The sequence below is a fragment of the Echinops telfairi genome, unplaced genomic scaffold (genome assembly GCF_000313985.2).
Source record: "Echinops telfairi isolate 266 unplaced genomic scaffold, ASM31398v2 ScPeMD7_4;HRSCAF=17, whole genome shotgun sequence".
Taxonomy (NCBI): domain Eukaryota; kingdom Metazoa; phylum Chordata; class Mammalia; order Afrosoricida; family Tenrecidae; genus Echinops; species Echinops telfairi.
In genome coordinates, this window is record NW_022103900.1 from 16524416 (window position 1) to 16536607 (window position 12192).

At 46.9% G+C, this 12192-nt stretch overlaps 1 protein-coding gene across 1 annotated transcript in view; it reads right to left on the reverse strand.

Annotated features, from left to right (window-relative positions):
• The window catches only part of TANC1 (tetratricopeptide repeat, ankyrin repeat and coiled-coil containing 1), a 296536-nt gene that overhangs the window by 239354 nt on the left and 44990 nt on the right, over positions 1–12192 (reverse strand). The window contains exon 2 of the mRNA XM_045298122.1: positions 11719–11827. Within this exon, the coding sequence (XP_045154057.1) occupies positions 11719–11827 (109 nt within the window). The remainder of the gene's footprint in view (positions 1–11718; positions 11828–12192) is intronic.

The following is a 12192-nucleotide window of genomic DNA, read 5'->3' on the forward strand; positions in this document are numbered from 1 at the left end:
TTACAAAAAAAAAAAAGGGCGAAAAAGAAACCCCAAAGTAGTTATACATTTAGGTCATTTTATTTTTAACCACAGCCTCCTAAGTGACCTGAATAGGCCCACATCAGCTCTAAGTGACAAATCTTGTAATTTCTGTGAATAATTCAGTTGTATGACTTTGTTGTACTTGTTGTTGAACGAAAATGTTACTTTAGAGACCGACAAGTTACTTGCCCACAAAAATATCTGAATATCTTCCATTTCTATTACGCAGAGCCTTGGGCCACCGTGCTGGAGAGTGAGCACGTGTGTCCAGGGAGCCTTGTCCCACAGAAACCAGAGCACACCGAGGGAGCTTCAGACGACGAAGACGTGTGTTTGAAATCCGTTTCTAAAACCCACCGCCATCGGCGCCATCACTCCCGATGACTTTCTTCGTGAATAATGCATGCCAGAAGATTGCATCTGGGCTTCTACTAAAATGGAAACGACAATAAAATCAGCCGTGGCAGCAACAACAACACGGTCTGGTCTGCTGGGGGTTCTTTTTGTTTATTTTCCCTGTCGTCGTTGTGTTGGTTCTTTATGATTGCCTTTTTAACAGTCCGTCTTCTCGTTTACACAGAGAGCCAGCATCTCTGGTAGAGAAAGCAACACACCCAGGATGGCGCTGGCCTTGGGAAACAGAAGCATTTGTTGCTGGGGCTGAGAGACATCTGCCTCGTTCCTCCTTCAGTTGGAGAAGGTGCCTGGCCTGCCATCCGGGCCTCTCTCCTGGACCCTCGTCATTCTTCCCAGATGCACTAGCGAGCTACTCAGTCCATGAAGCTGGGAATAGGGGAGTAGGGGGCCTGCCCCTCAGTTCTCTTCCTTCTTGGGTGCCCAACTACCTGCCCTCTAGAAGCTTACAGCTCCTGTGCTTGGACATCCTGGCTAGCGGGGCCCAGGCTGCTGCCATATGGAGAAACCTTGATGGTCCAGCACTGCTGGTGAGCAGGGAGGCGAGTCTAAGGGTTGTGGAATCTGGCCTGAGGAAGCCCGTTGTTGACACACACTGGCCACATTCTCCCATGATGGTATGGTCAATAAAAAAGGTGCAATCAGAATTCCAGATGTCTCCCTTCTTCCTGCTTCTGTCATAGCTGATCAAGAATTCCGGGGGACAGGCTAAGTGGGGTGTCATTTATTTCCCTTGCCTCAACTCCCAACAAGCTGAAAAACGAGTGCTTCTTATTTTCCTTCTAAGTCGCCTGTAAGAAACAGAACCCTTCTAACACCCAGGCCACCAGTCATCATGCGTCCTTATGCTATACCGTGGTGGCTGGCGTGCTGTTGGAATGTCACTCCCCGGCAGGGTCACCCGCGGTGGGGCAGTTTGGGCAAAGTTCCTAGACCAAGACACACTAGGAAGAAAGTCCTGGCAGTCTCCTTCTGAAAAGCAGCCAGTGAAACCCTATGGATCCCAACGGAATGCTGCCCAACACAGTGCTTGAAGAGGAGCTTCCTGGGGTGGAAGGCACTCCACCACAACAGCTGCAACAATGGCTTTGAGCATCTCAACCATTAGGAAGAGGCTGCAGGCGGGGCCACGCATTGTATTACGTTCATTCTGTTTGGGGTCTTTAATTCTACTGGGGTCACCCTGCGTCAGTGCCAACTGCACGGCAACTCACCAAACCCCAAACACTGACGTTTTCCTTTCATACAGAAGTTCCAGTGAATCCCTCTTAGTGTTAGAGGACCCGTTTTCATTGTATTCTACCTCAGCCACATACCCTGTTTCCCCGAAAACAAGACAGTGTCTTATATTAATTTTTGCTCTCAAAGATGTGCTAGGTCTTATTTTCAGGGGATGTCTTATTTTTCCATGAAGAAGAATACGGTACACATTTACTGTTTATTGTTTTATTAAAAAAGACCTCGCACTTTCTGTCTGCTCCGGCTGCGCTGCGGCCAACAGTGAGCTGCGCAGCAGTGCCCACGGCTACGCTCCAGAGTCCAGAGTTACAGTAGCTTCTGGGGGGGCTTATTTGGGGGGGGGGGGGGTGCCTTTTATTTCAGCGAGAGGCAAAACTGTAAGTAGGTCTTATTTTCAGGGGATGTCTTAATTTCGGAGAAACAGGGTAGTAGTCATCATGGAGTGCCCCCTCCTCATCACTCCCTCGAACATCACTTCCTACTTCCCAGGCCTAATCAGAGTGAATGAAATAGTGGGGACTAAAGCAGCTAAGTACCTGGAGCCCAACAGGAGCTTCCAAAAGTTCACGTAAACAGAGACTCAAAAGATGATGGAATTTTCCCACGAACTTTTTGAAGCACCCTTGTACAGATCAAGCATCTGTTAAATAAACATCACCTAACATCTCATCCAGGAGTCCTAGTGGCATAGTGGGTTATGCATTGGGTTCCTGACAGCAAAGTCAGCAGTTCAAAACCACCAGCCACTCTTCAAGAGTAACATGAGGCTTTCTACTACCATAAACAGAGTACTGAAAACTCACAGGGGCAGTTCTACTGTCTATCCTATAGGGTCACTATGAGTCAGCAATGGCGTGAGGGGAGTGAGGGAGGGAGTGAGCGAATGGAGTGATCATCGATCAAAAAGGCCGGGCTCATCTAGGGGCGGAAGGAGCTGTCAGAGATGATGCACACAGCCTTTCTTCCATCTTCAGGCAGGGAAATGGAGACCCTGGTCGAACCAATGGCCTCCCGACCATCACACACAGAAAACCTTCCTTCGTTCCTGTACGCACAGTTCTCAACGCTGCACCTTTCCCACATCCTTGAACTAGGGTTCGTCAGATAAGAACCTGTAAACTCGAGCCATGGGCTGGTATGAAGTCTTTCTTTACAGAACACATCTGATAAGGCCGGCTCGGGATTTATGGGCACTTCGGGCCTAAGCCAGGCCTCGGCTGGACGCTCCCCCGGCTTCATCCAGAGGCTGAGAAAGGGCTGCGCTGTACTTCCCTGATGAGTCCCGTTTCCGGAATCAGCACCAATTTTCCTGGATTCACTCTTTCAGAGAATCTGCTTTTCTGAAGGACTCCCAGCACCCCCAAATCCTTATTTTATCTGTTTGGGTTTCTTTTCCTGTCACTTCTGAGGATGCCCCAAGGACGATGTTTACTCACATTCCCCATCTCAGCCACAAATAAACCAACGATCTCTGAAAACGACTAAGCCTTTTTTAAACGTGAAGCTAGAGATAGGAATACTTGCTACTGGTGTTCTGTATAGGAATATCGTGCTCATCATTTAAGGAAGCTTTCCTGGTGCTGAATAATGCCAGGGATTAGTATGGCTGAGTACGTTCTAACTCATAACCACCGGATTCACAACGGAGTGAAAACACTGCCAGGCCCGGCACCTTTCCCATCATCACTGCCGTTTCGCCCACGGTGTCAGTCCTTCGGTGGAGGGGCTCCCTCTTTATCACTGACCCTCTACTTCACCAGGCATGCTGTCCTTTTCCCGGGGCTGATAAGCTGTCCAAGTACACGAGACAAGTCTTGTCATCCTGGCTTCCAAGGAACACTGGCTGTTACTCCTTCCAGGAGAGGTGCTCTTTCTTCTGGCTCCCACAGTACCTGCAGTAGTCTTCACCAGCACCGGAGATCACGTTCTCCTCCTTCCCGTAGTCCTTATTCCGGGTCCCGATCTGGCCCGCCAGTTGCTCTCATTCCCAGGAGAGGCTCTTTTCACTCTTGTTCTGAAATGCTTCTGATGAAATTCCTCTACTAACGCTTACATATTTTATTTGTGGAGAATCAATAAACTGTCATCACTGTTGAAATGCTGTCAACTGCCACTTCCCTCTCAGTACTAAGTAGGCAATTGTGAGCACTCTCAAATGAAAAAGAAGCTGTGAGCAAGCTATCATTTATATCCATGGCCTGCTTTTAGCTCTTCAATAAACAACAATTTGAATTCTGTCTAGCATTACCAGCTCTTTACTGTAAAGTTAGCCTCAGAGATTAAGAGAAAGGTATAGAAGACAAACCTACTCCCCCTCCAACCATAATCCCAAATAAAGTCCTCCCCATCCCTCTTTGTTGGTATGAGGTGGTTGCTGACGTACGTTAAGGCTGATTCCAACCCGGAGTCACACAGGAGGGCTCTCTGCGCGGCGGGTGTAGTCAAGAGTTTGTTAACTTGATAGTCTCAGCTCTGGAGATCATGTATTTAGCAGATTTGCAAAGGTCAGTTTCGTTTGCAGGGCCACTAAGATTAGTTTATCAGCAAATATTCCAAAATATTAAGCACGGATGCCTTACTCTTGGGCTCCACCTCTGTCCACCTCTGCATCGCATCTCCATTGATCCCAGCTTACTCCACCTGGGAGCTGGGATGAGTCATCCCTCCAACCAGCCCATACTGTCTGACAAGGTCAAGTCCAGTATTTCCAACTTATTTTCCCTTTCTCACAAAACACTCCCCTTCCTCTTTCTTACCATTTAATCCAGGCATATACCTTTCAAACAGCTGACATGGCATTCAAATTTAAAAGCAATTTTATACAACTTGTACACGAACTATATTTTCCTTCCTATTCCTGGATGTACAGCATGATCACTTATAAGGAAGTGATTGGATGATTCTAACGGGAGCTTTAATCTTTCAGATTTTGAATCGTGATCACCTCACCAACAAGTTTAGACAGATGGTCCGGGATAGCCTTCTGGTTTCCTCCCCAGTACATCCTACACTCAATCTGCCCAGGTTACCTCCCTAGCAGCTTCCCGTCCACACACTACCCCAACAACCTAGCAAACCCTCCTTCCGAAACACTATGCGATGTGACACCAGATGCGCAACCCCCACGAAACAAAACAGTTAAGCTGGCCTTCGCCATAATTAAACATTTCTATACACCAAATGGCTTTAACAACAGAGTAAAAAGACAGCACCACAGGATGGGATCAAGTATTTAGGAACCACATTACTAATTCGACTTTAACAACCAAAATACATAAAGAAATCCTATAACTCAACAACAAAAAGATAAGTCAATGAATAAAGACAAAGGTTGGACAGGCTCATGAGTCCACATCACTTGTCACTAGGGAAATGCAAATCAACGCCACAAGGAGATCCTACTTCACTCCAGCTAGGGTGGGTCTGGGGAGAAAAATGTCAAATAACAAGTGCTTGAGACGGCATGCGGCAACTGGAGTTTGCAATCCACTGCTGGTGGGATCCTGAAACGGCCTGGCCACTGTGGAAAGCAGTGTGGAACTTCCTCAGTACGTTGAACATAAATGACCCAGCAATTCCACTACCAGGCGTACACCGGAAAGACTTGAAAGCCAGGACACAGACAGACCCTTGCACCCCAACGCTCACGGCAGCACTATTCACAACGGCCAAGAGATGGAAACAAGCCAACTGTTCCTGAAGAGATGGATGGGTGGACAAAGGGTGGCACATCTATACACTAGTGTAGCCTCGGTCAGCTCTGAAAACCTCCCTGCAGCGAGTCCATTCACACTCATCATGACCCTACAGGACAGAGGAGAATGGACGCTGGACTTCCAAGACTGCAGCCCTGCAGAGAAAGGATGGATGCACGCTACAACTTGGATGAACCGTCAAAATGGAACCTCTTAGAGGACTATCACCCAGCATTGAACTTACTCCATGTTTGCAGTTAGCTTCACTCACACCATTTTTGCCATTTCTTACCCCAAGCTCTTTGGAGTTTTTATCACTTCTGACAGTGCCTAGTGATTGATATATTGTGTGAGGCCATTTGGACAATTCTGCCTGGAAGTTCAGTAAGACGTGGCAGTAGATTGCTTGTGCATCACAGATGCTACTCTTGCTTTCTTATCTGATTGATAAGGGTATTTGTGATGTATACCGTATATACTCGTGTATAAGCCAAGTTTTTCAGCGCAGTTTTTGTGGTAAAATTAGGTGCCTCGGCTGATATTCGGGTCGGCTTATACTCAAGTAGATACGGTAATTATCTTGTGACTTTAATAATGTTGCATATCTGGAAAACTGTGTGATTGCCCCCAAAGTGTGCATTTTGATATAAGATTGTATAAATGTGAGGCATTCAATTACAAGTGGGGCTCCAGTTACACAGACCGTGTTGCTGTTGGCATCCCCCCAGTGTCACCTTCTGATACAACTTCTCTTTTCTTAACTTGCCAGTTGATGAGATTGGCAGCTCTGCTGCTCCAGGGTACAAACTCTTACTGGGGTAATAAAATAACTCTGCCGATCCAAAAAAAACCACACACAAAAGGGCACAGGGTCACACTTCTGTAAATGGGCTACAATAGGCACATACAGAGAAACAAAAGTCTATGGGTCTTTCCCAGGCTTATTAGCAGGAGGGTGTGGGAAATAAGGAATGTATTTCTTAGGGGTTCCTGAGTTTCTGTTAAGGATGAAGAAAAGATTGGAAACGAGAATGGGGGCTGTCTGTACAACATGGGGAACTTAAATGCCACCGGATTGTGCATGTACAAATCACAAGTATTTCACCACAATAAACTTTTTCTGCGAAACCTCCAAGTGCTTCTTCCACTCCACATCACTCTGTCTCACCAGCGATCGAAAACATGGGGTGGGGGGGACGCAAGCTGAGCCTGAAAGGGAAGCATTAGAACTTCTAATCAGGCTGACTTCTCCCATCCTTCTTGTGTCTATTTCGTGTCTTTTAGAATGCAAACCAAGCTAGTACACATGTCTGTGATTGTAAGTCGTAAGTATACTAATGCTGACCATGTGAGCAAAAACAGACTTGATTAACAGGAGGATAACAGCACTAAAAAACGTGAAGCTAAACTAGTGAGCTAAATAGTAACATTTCCTCCTAATACAGTTCCCTTGTATCACCGACTTCATAACACACAACATGGTGAATTCCGATTGCTTGACTAATAAAATATTTTGTATTCATTAAGTATTTAGATGGGAGCATGATGTTCTTATTACTGAAATCAGACCTCTCTCAGCTTTCTTTCCTGAGTAGCATGTTCTCATTCAGGCCTACTCACAAAGATGGTCTCCATGGTCACATTTTTAAAAATTGCTTAAATTTTAAAATTAAAACTAATAAGCAGTCAAATGTTGCTTGAGAAACAAATGGCATCCACGGCGGAATTTCAAACACATACGGTGCTTACAATGCCCAGGCCCCGTGGGATCTCCATTATCCTCGTCCAAACCTCCTAACACCACCATTAACCAACGCGGACACTCACTCTTGTCAAACTCCAGATTTCTTGAAAACTAGGGTAGATAGGGTCTTCAACAAAGAGGATCTGAAGGTAATCCATCATTTGCTGTACTTTACACTGTTTCCCATCCTTGTGCTGCCAGTCACAGGCTGGGCTCCTCAAACGCGGTGCTGACATTCAGTTCAATGATCTGTTGTTGTCAGGTGCCATCAAGTCACCCGACTCACAGCAAGACTATGTACACCAGAACGAGACACTGCCAGGCCGACGGTGCCATCCTCACAGCTGTTCTCGGGGACAAGCCCATGGGTGCAGCCATTGTGTGGGTCCATCTTGTCAAGGTCAAGGGCCTTCTTCATGTTTGCTGCCCCTCTACTTTTCCAGGAACTAGTCCCTCCTTACAACACACCCGAGAGGAAGTACAGAGAGCAAGAGGAAGGTGAAAGGAAATAGAGGAAAGAACTAGGAGGCAAACGACATTTATAGAGGTATCAACACGGGCATATACCTATGTAAATATATTAATATATAATGATAGGGATATAGGTCTATGTACATATACTTATAGGTTAAGTATTAAGGTAGCAGATGGACATTGGGCCTCTACTCAAGTCCTCCCTCAATGCAAGACCATTTTGTTCTAATAATCTGGCATTCTGTGATGCTCACCTCTCTGACACAATTGCTGAAGACAAAATGATGCATAAGCAAATGTGGTGAAGAAAGCTGATGGTGACTGGCTATCAAAAGATATAGCATTAAAAAAAAAGATACAGCATCTTGGGTCTTAAAGACTTAAAGATAAACAAGCGGCCATCTAGCTCAGAAGCAACAAAGCGCACATGGAAGAAGCACACCAGCCTGTGTGATCACGAGGTGTTGAAGGGATCAGCTATTAGGCATCAAAGAACAAAAAATCATCACTGTGTGCTCATCTTCCTGATATAATCGCTGAAGACAAATGGGAGCATAAGCAAAAGTGGTGAAGAAAGCTGATGGTGTGCGGCTATCAAAAGATAGAGAGTCTGGGGTCTTAAAGGCTTGAAGGTAAACAAGTGGCCATCTAACCCAGAAGCAACAAAGCTCACATGGAAGAAGCACACTAACCCGTGTGATCACGAGGTGTTGATGAGATCCACAATCAGACACCAGAAAACCCAAAACAATCAACCATTCTGATGCTAATGAGAGGGGTTGGAATGGAGACCGAAAGCCCATCTGTAGACAAATGGACATCCCCTCACAGAAGGGTTTCAAGGAAGGGATGAGCCAGTCAGGGTGCAGTGTAGCACCGACGAAACACACAACATTCCTCTAATTCTTTAATGCTTCCTCCCCCACCACTATCACGACCCCAGTTCTACCTTCGAAATCTGGCTAGATCAGAGCATACACACTGGTACAAATAAGAGCTCTCGACACACAGAACCCAGGACAGATAAACCCCTCAGGACCAATAATGAGAGTAGCGATACCATGAGGGTAGGGAGACGGTGGGGGGAGAAGGGTTAAGCGATCACAATGATCTACGTACAACTCCCCACCCCACCCCACAAGGGGGACGAACAACAGAAATGTGGGTGAAGGGAGACAGCGGTTGGTGTAAAATATTAAACTAAAAATAATTTATAAATTATCAAGGGTTCATGAGGGTGAAAGGGTGGGAGAGGGGAGGGGGAAAATGAGAGCTCATACCAAAAGGACATGTTTTAGAGATGATGATGCAACATATGTACAAAGGTGCTTGATACAATTGATGTATGGATTATTATAAGAGCTGTAAGAGTCCCCAATAAAATGATTTATTAAAATGAAAAACTTTTTAAGTCCGTGAGACGAAGCCTCACCACAACTTCTATGTGCCAAGCAAAATATAAATATATAATATAAAACCCTGCTCCCCAGGACATAAGGTAATAACTGGAAGGCACCTGATGCTCATCATACTGTTACCAAAACGACAAACTCACTCTCATCGGGTTGATCCGACGCACAGAGACCAGACAGAACATGGTAGACGTGCCCCTGTGGGTTTCCAAGACTAATTCTTCACCAGAGCAGAAAGCTTCATCTTTCACCCTCGGAGCTCGCTGGTGGTGTCAAACTGCTGGCCTTGCAATTAACAACCCAATGCATAATCACTCACTACACCACCAGGCCTCCTTGCCATTATTTCTCAAAATGAGGGGCCCTGTGAGTCCCAGTATCAGTAAATTCCACCCGCCTCTCAACTCTACCTAGCCACTCTGATTCTTGCTGAAATGATGGTTTAACCAGAATTTGGAACAGGCGAGCATACCGCCCCCCCCCCCGCCCCCCCACACACACACTTAAAAAAAACCCTAAACCCAAAACTCACTGCCAAGAGTCTAGGCCAGTTCACACAGTCCCTTTGAAGAATTCTGGTCAGGCTTCTGGAGACCCAGCCAGCTACTGAGGGTTAACATATCACAGCCAGGAACAAGGTTCTTCAGAGGGCTTTTGACGCAGAGCACCCCTCCCGGGACTTGGCCACGATGCTGATGGAGGCCGATTTACACCTGGAGGTTACAGCGGATGCCCATCCGGCTGTGCGTCTGACAGCTGCAACATTTCACTGCGGTGCAACCCAATCCCTCATGATACAGGCCCCCGGGCTCCCCTTCCAGAAGCTGCCAGGAGAACATCTTTTTACTTATTCAGAGTTATTCTATAATCACAGGGCCTGCTCTCCATGGTCACTGCTGCTACACAGAAAGCCACGCTCAAGCAGCCTGCCTTTCCGCGCAGAACACCAACCCACCCGCCCGAGAATCAAAGCGTTCGGCAGAATCCAAGGTAAACAAATGAAGTAAGATGATAACAGGAACTCTCCATCCAGCTAGCACTTCCCTGACAAACAGCTGAGATCACTTCACAAACACCGCACTGAATCCAAAGATCTGAGGCTGGCCCACATCTCCACCCTGGGGGTACCTAATGTCATGCGCTCCCTCTGAAGACAAGGCGTGCCTGAGTTTTGGGTTACCATCACACAAACAGACATATACGCACTACTGTATTCTGCTAAAAGGAAAAGAAATTCTGCCCCCAAATGTCTGCAATTTGCTCAGTGTCTGAGTTAGTTAATTGTGCCAGCCTGGCCGATAATCACATGTGGAGCTAATTGAAAGGCGGAGAGATAAATGGGTGGTGAGCCTCGCCTTTCTAGTTCTCGGGTCTCTTGTTTTGTGATGGTTGCACCGGGTGCAGCCTGCCTTAGCAGTGCCCTGCTTCAGCTTGCAAGATTGACTTCCTACAAGACATCCCCAAAGAGAAGCCACATGGACCTATCCCGATGCAGCCCTGGGTGCTGGAGCAGCCGTGTGGAGACCCCTGCTAGTGCTGAGATGCTTGTTCGTTCACTGACTCAGCTTTCCTCCTGCAGTCGGTATTGCCTCTGTTTTGTGAGGTGGAGGGCTTTGTGGACTGGTGTTGGGTTAATGAGTTAATGTTGGACTTGTGGGCTTGGGCAGCATTGGGTTGGGATGTTTTCGTGATGCACACTTTCTTTACATAAAGCTCTTATACATGAGTTGCTGTGGATTTGTTTCTCCAAAGTACCCAGACTAATACAGTGTCCATCCACAAAGCCAGTCCTTGGCCGAGATCTCACGCACGGTATGTGCTGTCAGCATAAGAAAAATATTAAATTCTCCTCGATGCCTCCTCCTCCCCAGTCATATGCACCTAAAATCAATATCAGCTTGCTGACTTCATACTCAGCCTAGCTCTCCCCCACCCCAAGCAGTTCGGCAACAGGAGGAAGAAAGGGGGTACACACAGAAGCCGGCCCATCTGTGCAGTATATCTACTGCGGAAGCCCCACTCCCTGCTACTAGTCTGTAGAATCATCTACAGACTATAGATTACAGAGCCACGCCCACCACCCACCACCCACCACCCATATTGGGTGTCCCTTTCTGAGATCAGCAGTGTGGACTTTGACAGCACCAATACAATCAAGAGCCACTCCGGACCGCCTTCTCCATCCAAACTCTCATCCCTGTGGTCTCTCTGCTCCCCATCCCTAGATTCTCCCTGAACAAACCCCTCTCCCTCTCTATTACATGCTCTAGAACCTTCCCTGAGCTGTTAAAATGCCCCAGGGGTTCCAGAATCAGGATTGGTGAGTGCAGCTGCCACCATTTCCTGATGAGCGACCCTGGGCTGCCTAATCTCTGTAAACTCTGAGCGCAATGCTTACCTCATCTCGGAAGTTAGGTTTCAGTGAAAGGGAAGCACCTAGCCAAATCCCCAGCACACAGTCCAGTATTTTCCTAAGAGCCCATTTCTGCGGGGAAAATGTTTCCTCAACGGTAGTGACTATCATTCACTCCCTTCACCACCTTCGGATGGGGCCTCCTGGCTGAGGAGCACCCAGCTGAGAGGTTTAACAATCTTCAGCCCATTCCGCTTTCAACATCATGTGAAAATTCATCTTGAAGATTCATCCTCCTTTGAGGCTCCCCCCCACCCCTATTCAGTCATACTACCCTCGACCCAGTTCTCAGTGGCCACTCACTTGTTTGTGGAAATGTCCCCACAGTCTCCAAAGAGAAGGTAATGGAGTTTGCTCACAATTTTCTCCCCGGGCGTTTCTTCTGGGATGGCTCTTCCCCAACAGTCAGCTCCTGTGAGAAGAAGAGGGGCAGGATTAAAGAAGAAGGATCAAGACAACCTGGATCATTCATTACCTGCACGGGCGTGAGCAATTACTTATGCTCTTGGAGCCTCAGTTTCCTCACCCATCAATTAGGTAAGGAAGACGGGCTTTCACTGTCGTAAAGAGTCAGTATCTCAAGCCCACAGGGGCAGTTCGACTCTGCCCTATCGGTCCTATAGGAGGGGCAGTGAGCTGGGAGTTTTAAGAATGCAGAGTATGCATTTGACCACAACTAGGTGGAGAATTTTATCTCCTTGCTTCCATTGGCTTTTCAATAATCCTGTTTACAGTATTTGCTGTTGTTCTATTTTAATTGTGAACAAAATACGCAGA